The sequence below is a fragment of the Vombatus ursinus genome, unplaced genomic scaffold, assembly GCF_900497805.2.
Source record: "Vombatus ursinus unplaced genomic scaffold, bare-nosed wombat genome assembly UNPS02014791.1, whole genome shotgun sequence".
Lineage (NCBI taxonomy): Eukaryota > Metazoa > Chordata > Mammalia > Diprotodontia > Vombatidae > Vombatus > Vombatus ursinus.
The window spans coordinates 80463065-80479995 of NW_020954569.1; the positions used below are offsets into that span (position 1 = coordinate 80463065).

At 41.7% G+C, this 16931-nt stretch overlaps 1 protein-coding gene across 6 annotated transcripts in view; it reads right to left on the minus strand.

Annotated features, from left to right (window-relative positions):
- The window catches only part of PDZD2 (PDZ domain containing 2), a 367396-nt gene that overhangs the window by 127003 nt on the left and 223462 nt on the right, over window positions 1–16931 (minus strand). For all 6 annotated transcript variants that reach the window (XM_027868865.1, XM_027868863.1, XM_027868864.1 and 3 more), the window contains one exon: window positions 5845–5987. In XM_027868865.1, the coding sequence (XP_027724666.1) occupies window positions 5845–5987 (143 nt within the window). The remainder of the gene's footprint in view (window positions 1–5844; window positions 5988–16931) is intronic.

Sequence of the window (16931 nt, forward strand, 5' to 3'; positions counted from 1 at the left end):
TCCCTGGGAGGCTCTACCTCTCACTAGCTGATGAATCTCTATCCAGCTCAAGACCAGAAGTCCTGATAAAGAAGAATATATGTCCTGTAGATTTTTTTCTTTTCTTCTCTTTTTCTTTTTAGGCAATTGGGGTTAAGTGACTTGCCCAGGGTCACACAGCTAGTAAGTGTCAAGTATTTGGTCTGAGGCCGCATTTGAACTCAGGTCCCCCTGACTTCAGGGCCGGTGCTCTATCCACTGCGCCACCTAGCTGCCCCGTGTAAATTTTTTTTCATAGTGGACCAAGCCTCTTCATGGGAGATGGACCGGACATCCCCACCAGTGAAAGCCTCTGTCCTTTTCTCTTGCAGACCTCGTTATTTGTAATTACACAGTGGTTAGTCTTATCCTGATGGTCTCGGGTGACCTATCTCTAATAGACTTGTGTCACTGACTAATGGCACTAATGGAGAGAGCCCTATCATAGAGCCAGGAGAGTCCTCATCTGAACTACCAGACCCAACAGAACAAAGCAGATCAGACAACATCTAAAAGCACCCATCCCAAAGTGTAAGGGCCCCAAATACGATTGAAAATAAAGTGGTGGATCTCTGTGGTATGTGGTCTCTGTGTTGTGGACAGCAGGAGGAGCTTACCATGCTGCCTGGAGTCCAGAAAGGTATCTCAGGAAGACAGAGTGGTTCGCAGTGATGTCAAACTCAAATGGAAATGGGCTACATATTGACTTAGAAAACCACAAATTAACATTATTTATGTTTTCCTGCAATTTTATTTATCTTCTTAAACATTTCCCATTTACATTTTAATCTGGGTCCTGTTGCACTTGGGAGTTTTGTGAACCACTGGGAATTTAAAACTTCTGAGCTAGTGGATTTCATCTGATTCCATGGCTTTAACTCATCCTACTATGAGAATCCAAGTCCTATCTCTAACTTTGCCTGTCTCTGAGCTCCAAGCAATCAGTCAACAAGTATGACTTCATTCAGCAATCCGAGCTGAGAGGGTAGGAAAGCTGTCTCTGTCTCTCCTTCTTGGTTCTGATGAACCAGCTATGAGTTGAAATACTTTTTCTCTCCTTCTCACAACCTAAGGCCCCCAAATGCCCACCACCAGATCCTCACATTCTGCATGTTCTAAAAATAACATCATTCTGGCCCCCAACCCCTGAGCAACAGTGATTTCACCAAACTTAAGCAAAGGTTAAGAATTGGAGTCTGGCCAACCCTGAATTCACAAGTTGAGGCCAGCTTATTCTTCCTTTGAGGGAAGGAGCTGGGCATCAGATCTCAGAAAGCAGAAATGGAGGTCTGGAAGGACTGAATCAAGTTCAAAATCAGGAAAGTCAGAAAGCTAGCTCTTATTGGCAGCAAAGCTGGCAAGGACCTGCACTTGGGTTCAGGAACTCCAGTGTACAAGTACAGAATGAGAGGGGACAGGGGTAAGAGACATGACCAGGAAGCAATTTAAGTAAAAAGGACCTGGGAGGGTTTTAATGAACTATGAACTCAGTATAGGTCAATGATGAGACCCAGCAGCCCAGAAAAGCCAATGTATCTTAGGCTACATTATTGGAAGTCTAGTATTCTAAGGAATGGAGCTACAGACAAGCCAGATTTTGTCCTGGTCAGACCATGTCTGGGAGTACCATGCCCAATTCTGGTTACCATATTTTAAATGAGACACTGATATTTAGGGCATGTCCAGGGAAGGTAACCACAAAAGAGAAGTCATATAATTAAATAAAGTATTCCAAAAAGGCAACCTAAGGCAAAGGCCAGAAGCAGGCTAGGCCAAGGTCCACTAGTTGAAGGGGTAGCAGGGTAGGGAGGGACCAGCAGTCTCTAGATGAAGAAATCGAGAGTCATCCCAAGGAAACCCCCAAATCCAAGCAATCTATTAAAGGAGAAAGAGAACAAATGGGGTAGGATCAGAATCAAAGCTGGAGATTTTGAGGAACAATAGAATTCAAATCAATATCCAGGTGAACTCAACTCTTTCCCCATGGTGGCTTGACTTATGCCACCATGCTTCACAGTACCCACACCATCGCCTTCCCTGGCAGATAGGGGCAAGGAGTGGCTGAGACCTATGGACAACTCTGACCAAAGGATGTCAGTGGGAAATACTAGGAGACTGGAAGCATGAGGGACAGCACTGAGGAGGACAGGGCTCACAAAAAGACAGGACCCCAAAACTCACAGAGGGTTCAGCTGCAAGAGCTCAGAGTACCCGTTGTATGCATCACAGACTTCATCATAGCCTGGCTTTTTGATCCTGGAACCTACTCTCCCCTAAGGTGGTGGATTCCCCTCTGGCCAGCTCTAATTGTTCGTGTTTTCTTACAGTGAGAAGAAAAATGTGCTTCCCTGAAACGTTGACTAGTTGCTCCTAGTTTTCCCCTCTGAGAGTCAAATGTCTCTTCCTCATGCTAGCCTTTAGAATACATAAAAGCATTGATGCCTCTGATGGCCACTCTCCCCCCGTCCTTTAAAGGTCAGAAGCTCAAACCTTATGGTGAGCTATTGTTAATGTTCTCCTAGATACCCTGGCTGGAAGCCTTGGACTCCTCCCTCTTACCTACCTGCCTCTCTCTAGGCTCCCTGCTGATCCCTTCTATAACCAAGTTCTGTGGATGTCCCCTTCCCACAAAATACCTGCATCTGTTGCCCCCTGTCAAGGAACAGGGTGACTCTGTGATTTGTTGTTGTGTGAGTTGTTTCAATCTTGCCCGACTCTCCATGACCCCATCTGGGGTTTTCTTGGTTTGCCATTTCCTTTTTTCAGCTCATTTTACAGATGAGGAAATTGAGACAAACAGGGTTAAGCGACTTGCCCAGGGTCACATAGCTACTAAGTGTCTGAGGCTAGATTTGAACTCAGGAAGATGAGTCTTCCTGATTCCAAGGCCAGTGCTCTATCCACTGTGTGCCACCTAGCTGTCCTATGGAAGTCAAGAATACCTGGGTTCTAATCCTTATTCTGTCTCTCAATACTTATGTGACCTTGAGCAAGTTGCTTATACTTTCTAGACCTCAGTTTCCTCTGTAAAATGAAGGGGTTGTATTAAATGACCTCTAAGATGTTCCTCAGCTCTGAACCTATGATTTCATGAGAGGACCAATTAATAGATACATATACACATACATACAAATATTATGTCCCTAGGTTTGGGATATTAGAAGGTAAATCCAGGAGGTAAATTCCCTCCCCCAGGGCATCTGGGACAATGGGGGTGGAGGGAAGCAAAAGGAGGATTAAACAAAATAGATGCAAAAGAGAGAGAAGTTAATTTGCAGGGAAGGCATTAGCAGCTGGAAATCAGGAAAAGCTTCAAGCAGAGGGTGACCCTTGAAGCCCAGCCTTGAAGGAAACTAGAGATTTCTAAAAGGCAGATTAAGAGACCCTCCCCTATATATTCTCTACCCTCACCCCTCTCCAATGCACTTCATTCCTTTCCTTTCACATTCTTATCATTGCTAGATTTACATCTATTAACTCTTTGTCTCCTCAACTGGAGTTCTACTTCTGTGCCTCATCGTGTCATGGAGGTAAGCTTAGGCATGTGGGGGGCTATGCCAGAGGAGCACCCCATCTCCAGCACATCCTACCAAAGCTGGAAGCTTCCAGGACAGGTGTGGCTATGGTATGCTTTATTTATCTAAGGAGCAGCTTGGCTAAGACTGGAGAGGCTCATCACTAGAAAGTTATCCACCAGTTGATAACTTCCTTATTCACAGAAACCATGAAGATTGACTATTAAAAAATCATGAAAAATTCCACTTTTTAAATCTGTTAAATGAGGTGAGTCCTCACACTGATAAGATCATCTTTGTAGCATCTCAAACCAAAAGGCGACTATAAATTTTCTGATGGTAGGCACTGGGTATGTTCCTGAGTACGAGATGCAAGGGTGCTGCTCAGTCCCTTAATGATGGACAGATAGATTATAGTGGAAAGATCACTGCGTTTTGATCACAGCTCCATCACTCATTAGCTGGGCGACCTTGAGCAAGGTCACCCTTTTTTCTGGACCTCAGCTTCCTCACTGTGGGAAGGTGGGAGTAGATGATCTTCAAGAATTTTAGGAAGGATATCGATGGAGAGTATGTAGAGGATGGTAACCAGGGTGGCAAAATGCTTCAAAATCATGCCCTATAAAAATAAAAGGAACTAAGGATGTTTAGCCTAGAGAACAATGGACTTGGTGGGTGGGAATGAGGAGAGGAAAACATGGCAGCTCTTGTCAAGTATCTCAAGGACTATCACATGAGACGTGACTTGGTTGCTTAGCTCTGGACAACAGAATGAGTACCAGTGGAGAATAACTCTCTGCAGAGAGGTAGATTTAGGTTTGATGTCAGGAAAAATTTCCTAATAGTGAGGGCCATTGTAAAATGAAATGGGCTACTGTGGGAGGCAGTGAGTTCTCCATTTAGAGGTCTTTAAGCTGGAAGGACTTTGGACTGGAGGGACCATTTGTTGGGTATGTTAGAGAGGTTTTTGTTCAGGAATAGATGATCATCTGAGGTCTTTTCCTCTGAGATTCTGCCATTTTGTGATACTTTCCAGCTCCAAAATTCTAGGGATTAAGGCTTGTAAAACAAAACTATGTAAAAATGTTTTTTCTTTCCTCCCCTTCCCCCCCCAATAAATATAACAAATTATCTTCTTAGTCTGTAGGCAAATTCTATCTGCTGCAGTGAATCTTGCTTCTGCCCTCAGCCAAGAAATAAAAAGGCTATTTCTTAGGTATACTCAGGGTGTCCCAAAAGTCTCAATATAGTTTTGTGCTATTAAAGTTTTAATAATGTAAAACCATCCATTAAAGTTTTAATAGAATAAAACTACACTAAAACTGATGAGACACTCTGTTTAAACATATTCCACAAACAAGCAGAAGGGAAAATCAGGAATGAGCTTAGCAGGAAAGGGAATACTGATCCTTCTGTGACCTCTGTCTCTTAGACACTAGATATTCTCATAATGCCAAAGAGATTATATTTCAAAAAACAGGAGATCTGAATTTAAGGTATGGCTGACTTATAAAAACAATGAGACCAAGCTCATGAGATGTATTTCAAAATCAATTTCATTACTGATTTGGGGGGAAACCTGGTGCAGTATAATGCAGAGATGTCACACTCAAGGGCTCCCACAAAACTCCTGAGTGCAACCAGGTTGAAATATAATGGGAAAATGTTTAGCAAAATAAATAAAAATACACCACAACATAAATTATGTTAATTTGTGGTTTTGCAAGTCAATATGTGAGACACAGGGATTCATTTCTATTCAAATTTGACATTACCTTTTGGTGTATACAGTGCTGAACTTGGGAGCTGGAATACCTTGGCTCTAATTCTGTTTTTGTCAGTACTGGTGCGGACACAGGTACAAGTCACTTAACCTCTCTAGGACTCCATTTTCTCCTCTGTAAAATAAGGGAGCTGGAGTAAATGGTCCTAAGATCCCATACAGCTATTGATCTATGCTTCTATAATGAAATTGCCAATTACTAGAAAGTCCCAGTTGAGATGATTAAAAACCTAAAAGTGTTATACAGATATAAACCAAGTGTTTTCCTCACAACAGCCCTTAGAAGTAGACAGTGCAAGTATCACATCTATTTTACGGAGAGAAAACTGAGACTTACAAAGATCAAGTGACTGGTCCAGGGCCACACAGCTAATGTCAGAGCAGGATTTGAACAAAAGTATTCTGACTGCAAGTCTAGCACAATATCCCATGACCTCCTGTAAATTTAGCATTTTTTAGAAAATGGTTTAGAAGATGAGAAGGAGGTGGGCTGGGGGGATGGGGACCATGCAGACACAATTCTATCACCTGTGTGCAGCCCCTCCTTCTTCTACATGTGCAACGATGATTCCGTGTGGTGATCGTTTTGATCCCCGGCCTCCGGTTATCTGGATGCCCAGGCCATCTGACCCTTTCACCATGTGCATCTTCCAGATCCGGCAGCCATCCCTCTAGAAGAAAAAAGAAAAAAGCATAGTGATGGAATGATACAGTGTTGAACAGGAGACATTTCATGGAGCTATCACAGCTGGGACAAAATCAGCAGCACTTAGAAATGGGCAGAGGAACTGAATGTTCTCTCTGTGTGTCAGAACTAAAGTCTGCAGCGAGAAAGAACAATTAGCAAATTCATGACTCCAAGTGCTGTTTATACTTGCCTAGTAAAACCTCACATCCTACCAAATTTACATGCCCTCTATCCTATCTATGTTGCTACCCCTTCTGCTCTCAGTTACATCATCTCTAACCCCTTGGCTGGCTCAACGAGAGGACACAAACAGGAGTCTGTGGTGAAAAATTTCACTCTGAGGATGAAAAGTCCTTTAAAAACAAACCAGAAGGGGACTAACAGAATTTATTTGATTTCTCTGGGACTTTATTGCTCATTTCTCTTTGGACCCATTACCTCAATTCAATGCAACGAGCATTTGTTAAACACCTACCACATCTTAGGCCCTGGTCTAGACATCAGGAACACAAAGACAAAACCAAAACACGAGCTTGGGCGTGTCTGGTTATGCCTTGTTCAAATCACACGTGAAACGATAACTATCTGCTTTCTTTAGCGGTCATGAAAATCCAAATTGCCTTTCAAAGTGCAGCCAATGGTAAAACCTTCCTAAACAAGTGCTGTTAGGAATAGGCAACATGCCCAACTGAATTGCTTGCAAAACAGAAAGAATTTGAAACATTTGGAAAATCTGAAATACATTGTCAGAAAGTGAAATGAAGCTTTATGCAACAGTAAAACACACACACACACACACACACGCACACACACACAGACTTGGACTGATTGCTGATATGTAGCAATAGGAATGTCTAGAAAAATTACTGCCAGACATTAGAGGCCATTTGGACTCACATGTACTCCCTGTTATTGCACTTTTCTGGAGGGTCTGATTTTTCTACAAATGCATAGCACTGCTGAAAACCCCTTCTTTAACCAGATGACCAACCAGACAGTCTGGCCAAATGCAGCTCTGCAAGCCGGAGAGTTACTCAGGAGTTCACGAACCTATTCCTCCCCCCGCCTTAGCCCAAGCATCCCGATTCAGACTCCATCACTCCTCTTGTCCATTCCTGACTCCTGGAGCTTTCCCTTCCACTGAGCTGTCCTTCAGAGATCTGGGACTGCAGTGCTTCTGTGCAGGCCACCTAATAGGCAGGGAGATGCATATCCCTCCCACCAGCGGCCCCTCACTGACTCTGGATTCCTGAGACCAGCTTACTATTCCCCAACACATACCATGACCAGAAATACCCAATCACCTACACTATTATTAGCTGATATGAATGTGACTGTGTATTCTCCAGCTGCATGGTTTGGTCACATGTCAAAGATGGGTAAGCAGCTAAATAATCTGGAGCTAAGCTGTGGGGTTGTCCCACCTGTACCACGCCAGGTTCTGACTCGGCTCCGGTGGTCTGGGAAAGTGGGACACTGCTCCTTCTGAAAGTGGTGTGGTATAGCAGACAGAGCACTGACTGGGCTTGGAGTCAGGAAGTCCTGGGTTTGAATCCTGCCCCAAATGCTTACTGACTATATAACTCTATGGAAGCCACTTCACCTTTATGAGCCTCATTAAATGGACTTAACAATAGAACCCATCTCACGTGGTTATTGTGAGGATCAAATCAAATTTTATATAAATATATATATACGTGTGTATATGAACATATACATATATACACACACACATATATACATATGCATTCATACATATGTGTATATGTGTTTGTAAATTCACGAATCTTAAAGCACCGTTTAATGTGAGTTATTATTATGCCTTCTAGCTCAGAGAAAAAAAATACGCAAGACATTGCTAATGGGTCATGAGTTTTACGGTTTGATCCTAGGAGTAGGTAAACTTATTTGGTTTTAGCTGAGGCTAAAAAGAGAGGGGAGAATAGTGGGTATTTTCTTCCGGAAACATAAAACTCAGATTGGAAATGGCACACACAGGAAGTGGACAAACTCTTGATCTCAGTTTTATTTGATCATTTGTAAACACTGTTAGAACCAAGAGTCTGGGTTTTTGTTAGAGGGCAGAGTGCATGGGACACGTGATTCTCTCAGCTTGGGAACATCCGCTGGGGCACTTCCTCTCCCAGGGCCAGTCAGAGAGGTGGGATCATTTGTCTAGGGTCCTGTGGCCAGTAGGTGTCCAAAGCAGGTCTTCTTGATTTAAAGACCTGTAATTTGGAACCACGGTGGATCCTACATTGGCTTTTAGAAATATTGGGAAAAAACAGGCATCTCTACAATTTGCATGTCTCTAGGCTGCAATGTGTTTAAGTAGCATGAGCTGCAAAACCTATTTCCCAGTTGGTTGGTTCAGATGGCGATGTTTTGAATATATCCCAAAACATAATCCTTTGGAGGTCACAGAATAAGAGAGGTAGAAGGAACCCTGAGCATCAACATGACCCACATTCCCTGCTTCTCAGAGACACCTAAAGCTTCTCAGATAATTAGATGAAAAAGAAGGGCTTTTTTTGGATAAAACATAGTTCACTGATTTACTCTACGTATCTGTCTGATATGGTGTTGTTATTGTTGTTGTTGTTTGTCCTTTGTTCTCAAAGAGGACCATGACATTGGGAAGGTGATGCCATGACTTGCAAGTGAGTTGGATTTAAGTGAGGGAGGGCTCACTTGCTCTTCCGGTGCCATCTGGGTTTGGTGGCAAGATATAGATCAGGATGACTGGAGATGGCCCTGTCTGACATGTACACGGGTAGGGGGGCCACACGCTCTTTTACACTTTTGTTGGCAGCACTGTTATTTCTTAAACTCATTTGATGAGAAGGGGACAACTAAGGGGCAGTGAATAGAGCTCCAGGCCTGGAGTTGGGAAGATGCATCTTCCTGAGTTCAAATCTGGCCTCAGACACTTAATAGCTGTGTGACCCTGGACAAGTCACTGCACCCTGTTTGCTTCAGTTTCCTCATCTGTAAAATGGGCTGGAGAAGGAAATGGCAAACCACTGCATTATCTTTGCCAAGAAAACCCCAAAATAAGAACACAAAGAGTCAGACATAACTGAAATGACTGAACGACAACAATCCCCAAACCAAAGCTTCTATTTGAGTTTCTATGCAAGAATCTGCCCAGTTTAAGGCCTCAGTTCTTTCTAAAAATTTCTCAATTATCCACAAGCAGGAGCACCATCTAGAGCAGACGTTCTTAACCTTTCTTATTTCATAAGCCTCTTTGGCTGCCTGGTGAAGCCTATGAAAGGAAGCCTCCTCAAAATAATGTTTCAAAATGAAAAAAGTAAAATATACAAGACTGCAAAGGAAATGAATTACATCAACATATAGTTATCTAAATATTAAAAATCAGCATCACAGACCCCAGGATAAGAACCTCTGATCTAGATAATTAATAAGCATGTATGATGAATAAACAGGAAACTAGAAGAGAAGCATCCTAGGTTGGTAGACCTGAGGGATAGGCCTAGCTGTCTGACACTGGGCGAGTCGCTGAAAATCTTCTAGCCTCAGTTTCCTCATCAGCAAAATGGGGGAGATGATAGCACCTTGATGTAAGTGTCAAATGAGATAATATACGTAAAGCACTTTGCAAACCTTTAAAACTTTGTCTATATTAACGTGTACTTCAGAGGTAATGCCATCTCTAGCATCTTGCAATCTATCACAAAGATAAAGAGACACACTAGAGAAGAAATGAAACCCTATCATCTGAGTATCTTCACTAAATATATTACTATTTTTTTCCCCTAGGAAGACTTACATAACCTGATGCAAAGTATAGTGAGCAGAACCAGAAAAACATCGTACACAGTAACAGCAATAGTTTAACGATAATTAGCTGTGAAAGGCTTGGCTATTCTGACCAATACAATGATCTACAACAATCCTAAAGGACTCATGATGAAAAATGCTATCCACCTCCAGAGAAAGAAGTAACAAACTCTGGATGCAGATTGAAGCATACTTTTTTTACTTGTTTATTTTCCTTGCCTTTTTTTTTTTTTTGCAACATGACTGATATGGAAATATGTTTTACATGATTTCACATGTGTAATGGGTATCATATTGCCTGACTTCTTAATGGGGGGGGGCAGAATTGGAAAGACGGAAAGAATTTAGAACTCAAAATTTTAAAATGAACATCAAAAAATAATTAATTTTTTTCAATTATTCTTTCAACTCAAGATGGAGAATGAGACATCCATAGATATGAACAACACGGGAATTTGTTTTGTTTGCCTATCTAGTAGCTAAGTGGCGAAGTGCATAGAGCACCAGGCCTGGAGTCAGGAAGAACAAAGTTCAAATCTGGCCTCAGACACTTTATTAGCTGTGTGACCCTGGGCAAATCACTTAACCTCTATTTGTCTCAGTTTCCTCAGTTGTAAAATGGGAATAATAACAGCATCTACCTCTCAGGGTTGTTGTGGGTATCAAATGAAATAATAATTATAAAGCTTTTAGCACAGTGCCTGGCACATAATAGGCGCTATATAAATATTAAGTAGTTACTTGTTGCATGGGTTTTGTTTTTCTTTTTCTCCCTCCCACCCCCCACCCCCCCACCCCCACCCCGTTTGGGGAGGTGGGAGGGAGAGAAAATAAATGCTTATTAAATGGGAGGGGAGTAAAATAAAATAGAGGCTACATACAAAATAAAATAAAAATAAAAGAAGCCCTTCTCCATCGGGTGCTGACATTAGGAAGAACTTCAGCACTGGCCGGGGAGCAAATAAAGAACGAAGTTCCTGTTTTCAGGAAAAAGGGCATCTCTCACAAAACACTGCCCTGCCCCTAAGAGACAATAGAGTATGTCAACTGAAGAGTTCCTCAAAAGTTTTCCATGAGGAGTCAGCAACTTTTCAACACCCAAGAACAGCTCATTCACCAAGATGAAGCCTACTTTTGCATTTAACTGCAGCGGCCCCAAGTGAAGGCCACAGAGGAGCTGCCAGTTAGTGAGAGTTGAGAAGACGTAAGCAGGGGAAGGAAACACAACAGGATGGGCTGGAACCAAAATCCTTCCTCTTCAGCTTTCTCCACAGGTCACTGGGCATTCTGGGACGGAGAAATCCTCAACTTTCTCCAACTTGGAGATTGACTCATTTTACTTCTAATTAAAAAGAATCTCAATTCCATGATCTGACGATGTTTGAACTTAGTATGAATTTAGGAGGACAGGCCACTGTATGAATGCATACACCTGAACAGGAGCTGTAGAGGAAAAAAGAGCTGGACTGAATAGGTCAATGGGCTGGATCACAGTTGAGAAAATGCACAGTACTTTCAGCTCAAGATGCAAAAGTCTAGTCTTTTAAGCCCAGTGTTCTCTTCGGGAAAGGTGGTATGGCAGAATGGATGAGGAATGGCCTCAGTGTCAGAAAGGGCTGGGTTCAAGTCTTGCCTTTGAGATGTACTGGCTATGGGATCCCAGTCAAGTCAATGTCTCAATGCCCTAGGCAACCTTCAAATACTTTAAGTTGCAAAACAATTGCTGATCTGTACTGGGAAAAAGAATTTCATCCAGGGAGCAATCCACAACAGTGAAATCATTAAAGGGAAAAATAATTCTCCCATGATGCAATGGGACTGCAATTCTGAGAACAACATGTCTCAGAAGACTCAGACCTGCAGGTGACCCAAAGGGCCATAGTGGGCATTACCAAGGACAACTTGAGTGTGAAAAGTGGTATAAAAGATATATCAAGGACATATAAGACCCAAAAAAGGAGGTAGACTGATGACATAATGAGATCAAGGGATAATAGACTGAGTGTGGCTATGGTATTGACAGGGTGGTAAAAGGACCAGAGGAAGGCTTCCAAGGGCCTGGAAAGAGCCTTTATGCAGTCCCAAAGCATGAAAAGGTATAGAGGTCTCATGACTACTGGTAAGACCTGAAGGTGTAAACTACACTGTGATAAGATCACAGAACCATTGATCTATGTAAGCTGTGAAACCTGAACTCCTATATTGCCATTCTTTGACCCTTGATCTCACTGTATCTAGAGATTGAAGAATCTACACAAAGCAAGTCAATACAATCCCAGTCCTCAGGGAGGGCATCCCTCCCAGTCTAATGGCTTCAACATCATTCTCTCAACCCTCTACCCCTAAAATGGTCCAATGGGCTGGGCAAAATGCCAGATTCTAGAGCAACTCCTTTTTTTTCCCCCAAGGATACAAGTTTAGAAAAGCAAAACAATACCTATTTGCTGAGCATTTGTGTACGAGGCACCAAGTTAGGTGCTGCTGGGTTTTCATTCAGTGACTCACTGGAAGCCAAAATTGTTATACAATAGCATCAGCTTCCTTCCAAAGCTCTTAGTCACTCTTTATGAGTGTTTTGTTTTGTTTTTTTTTTACTCCTAGTGGAACAAACCAGAGTTCTACCATTTATCTAAGCTCCCTTCGCTCTTATCTTTTGATTTTTCTGTCTCTTTGTTAGAGGAAGAAAATCCAACATCCAAGGTAAAGTGAGACAATATGGGCTAAAGGAGAAATCCACTGACACAGAATCAGGAGACTCAGATTCTAGTGTCACCTCAGCCGGTCAAAGTCTGTGTGACCTTGGGCAAGTCAGCTCAGGTCTTGGGCCTTAGTGTCCTCCTCTATGTTAAAGGGACACTGAATTAGGTGACCTCTAAGGTCCTTTCTAATTATAGGCTGCTATATTTTTATATTTCTGCTATCAATCAAATCATTAGTGGGAAGCTGTATTTATGTTACTGGTTTTAGGTAATTATGCTTACAGCAGTCCAAGGGTCTTGCTTCATCTGCTATTTTCTCCTATTTAAAATAGTTGCTTTGAACACTTAATTATGTGTGTTATAAAGTCATAGTAAGAAAGACACTATTTAATTCAATTAAAGAAATATGTATTAGATACCTACTGTATATAGAACGCTAAACTAGGTACTAGGGAGATGGGTCAGAGCATATATAATAACACAATAAAATCTCTGCCCTCATTGGGCTTACAGGGCGAGGGAAGGCTGAGAATCGGGGATGTGACAAGTACACATTAAATAGGCATAATACAAAGTAATACAAGATATTATATACAAGAATTAGAGAGGTAGAAAGAAAAGCACTATGGGACGTCTCTCTTGTTGATTAAGGAGGGGGATAAGACATGAGAAAAGGCTGTCTGGAGGAGGCAGAGCTTGATAAGCAGAGAGGTAGAGGGAGACCATCTTAGGACCTGGGAAGAATAGGAGCACAGGCAATTCAACTCAATTCAACCAACATTAAATAAGCACTTGCTATGAACCAGGCACTGGAGATACAAAGACAAAAACAAAGAGTTCCTGCCTTCAAGAAGTTTATTTTTTTTTCTAGAGGCAATCAGGGTTAAGTGACTTGCCCAGGTTCATATACCAAGTAAGTGTCTGAGGCTAGATTCGAACTCAGGTCCTCCTGACTCCAGGGCCAGCACTCTATCCACTTCACCACCTACTTGCCCCAAGAAACTTATATTCCAAGGGAAGAAATATATACACAGAGAGGTAAACACAAAATAAATACAAGGTCTATACTAGGATGGTGGTAGTTAGTAGGAAAAGAAGGGAAGGGAGAGAGGAAAAATAAACAGAATAGTCTGGATATGAAAGGTGAAAGGGAAGAATTAATTATAGTATGAGATCTGAATCCTGATAAAATAGGATTAATGTTTTATTAATGGCAGAAATAGTGAAGTAATAAGGAGGACTGGATTTCAAGGGAAAGATAAGAAATTTGATTACTGACAAGTTTAGTTGGAGATGCCAATAGGACACCCATGTAGAGATTTCCCACAGACAGATGGAAATGTAGCTCCAGAGCTCAAAGGACAACTCAGGGCTAGAAACAGGGATTTAGGAGTAATCTGGTAGAGGTGGTAGTTAAATCTATTGGCATAAGTGAAATTTTCAAGGTAAAGAGGTTATAGAGTCCTCTCTAGTCCTCTAAGAACAAAACTAGAGAGGGCAAATACCACAAGGACATAGGAAAAACGTAAAGAACTAGTGAAGGAGACAGAGAAGGGATGGTTATGAAAGTAGAAGGAGAACCAGAACTATAATGACTCTGAATTCCTATTCCTGGAAACTTTGTTCTCAATCAATCAATCAATGATCAACAAGCATTTATTAACTGCCTACCACATGCCAGGAGCCCACTTTCTAACAGGAGAGATAACAGTACCTATATCAGTACATTTGCATAATAAATATAAAAAGATGAAAATAATATCTAAAAGATGGTTTGACAGGGAAAGTCCTAGTAGTTGGTAGGATCAGGAAAGGCTTCATATACAGGGCTTCTTAAACTTTTTCCACTAGGGACCCACTTTCTATTAGTCAGCATACATTGGCATTGCATGGCCTGATGGCATGCGTAGTGCAAAGTACGCATGTTTCCTGTTCAGATCCAAGACTGCAGTGAAGTTGCTTGATGCAACACCAGGCAAGCACTGCCATAAAGACCTCAGATTCATTACACATCTGATTTTGAATTAATTTTTGGTCATCGATCATTCAGAAACCTTTTACTGTTGCCAAACCCACAGTTTAAGAAGCGCTGAAAAATGGTGGCTGAGCTGTATCTTTAAGATGGAGAGGGTTTCTAGGAGGTGAAAGAGAGGAAGGAAGGCATGCCAAGCCATGGTTGCTGAAAAGGCATGGAGGTGGGCAAGGGAGTACCTCTCTCAGTGTCTGTCTCTGTCTGTCTGTCTGTCTGTCTGTCTGTCTGTCTCTCTCTCTCTCTCTCTTTCCCTTGACGAAAAGAGAGAAGACCAGTTTGGCTGGCTCACAGAATTACAAGAGGGGGAGGAATATACATGATGAGGCTGGAAAATAGGTTAGGATAGTGGAAGGCTTTAAAAGTTAATGGAGACATTTGTGTTTTTCTCCCAGAGACATTAGGGAAGCACTGGAGCTTACTAAGTAGGGAAATGACACGGTCAGATCTGTGCTTAAGGAAAATCACTTTGACAGCTGGTGAAGGAAAGTAGATGGAGGATAACTGTATAAAGTGCTACCAAGAGGTCGTCGAGGAAGAAGAAAGAAAACAGGCCATTACATTTGGAAACTGAGAGATCATTGCTAACCTTGGAAAGACAAATTTCAGCAGAGTGGTAGGGACTGAAGCCAGACTGCAATGAAATAAGGAGAGGGTGAATGACAATGTAGGCTATGGGGACAGACAACTTTTGCAAGAAATTTAGCAGTGAAAGGGAAGAGTAATAGTATTAGCTAGATAGGGTAGAAAATGACCTTTTTAGGATTAGGAAATCTAGATAAATAGATGATAGATGATGGATAAATGGACAGATAGGACTGATTAACTGACCATACTTATTAAGTGCTTACTATATGCCAGGTATAAGGCTAAGATGTAGAGAATACAAATACAAACAAGTAAGACAGATCCTGCCCTCAGGGAACTTATATTCTAATGGGAACAACACAGCCCAACAAAAGGGTGATGAGAAAGATATCATTAAATGCCCTCAGTAGAAAGCTAAGATATGCTGCAAGTATATGGAAGAAGGAAGAAGCAGCAGGACCAGAGAGCTGGTGGGGAGCAGGAAAGGCTTAGAAAAGTCATTGTGCGCAAGAACATAGGGAGTCAATAAGAGCACAAGGACTATTAAATAGGAAAGAGAGTTCAGCTAGAGTGATGCACCATAAATTTACAGTGGGCAAAACAAGCTCATTCTAAGATTCTAAGAGCACAGATTTTAGAGTTGTAAGGAACTTTAAGAAGTCATTAAGTCCAACCCTCTCACTTTATAGTGGAGAAAACTGAGCCCCAGAGATGTTAAATGACTTGCCCAGGATCATATAGCTTAAAAGGTGTTTGAGGAATTTTTTGAACCCATGACTTCTTGACTCCAGGTCCAGCACCCTATCACATTATCTTTCAATTTCATGACTCTCTGTAAGAGTTCTTAACCTGGATTTCAGGTCCTTGGATAAATTTCAGGAAATATATGAACTTGAATCGAAAAAAAAATCTTTATTTTCACTAACCTTTAGTTTCCTTTGTAATCTTATGCATTTTATTTTATATATTAAAACGATGTTATCTGACATGGGCTCCATAGACTTTACTGGATTGCCAAAGGGCTCTACGCCACAGAAAAAAGTTTAAAAATCCCTGCTCTAGAGCATTGCATGGTAGTGCTGAAATTAGAACAGAGACATCAGATAGAGGAAGTTGGGCAGAGTCCATCAGGAACACTGAAAAGTCAGAGGGGCAAGGGAATCTTGGCATCATATATCTAGAGAAGAAGGGAACTCACAAGCCATCAGTTTACAGATGAAGAAACTGAAGCCACAGAGGTTAAGTAACCAGCCAAAGATCTTGCAGGTCATAAGCATGAGAGGCAGAATTAGGACCCAGAGCTACTGGACTGTAGACTCCAGAGATCACTGTATCTATCACTCCGCTTCCCTCTTCTAAGATAATAGCAAGTAAATCATCAAAGTGACAAGATTCATTTTGGAGACAAGTTAAGTCATAGTGAGGGAGATGAACTGAGACACTGGGGAGAGGTCAAGGGACCAGAGGTCACTCCATAGGTGAAGAATAGGTTTATTGTGTTTGAGACAGCAAGAAAAGAGGAAGCATGGGAGGGCGAGGTTAGAAAGTAGATTGTTAATTTTTTTTTTTAAATTAAAAAACAAAGAAAGTAGAATTTCTAAGTTCACAACCTCGGAGGTTGTGAAGTTCTGGGAAATGGCAAGGCCTGAGGAATGACCCCTCATGGCTGCAAAGGGAGGCTGTTAGAGTTAAGATAAGAGCTAGCATAGTAAGGAGGTTAGAACATGAATGCTGAAGTGCCCATGGATAGCAACAGGGAACGGGTGGAGAGCAAGATTGTTATTTCAGAATTCAAATTATCAAGAAA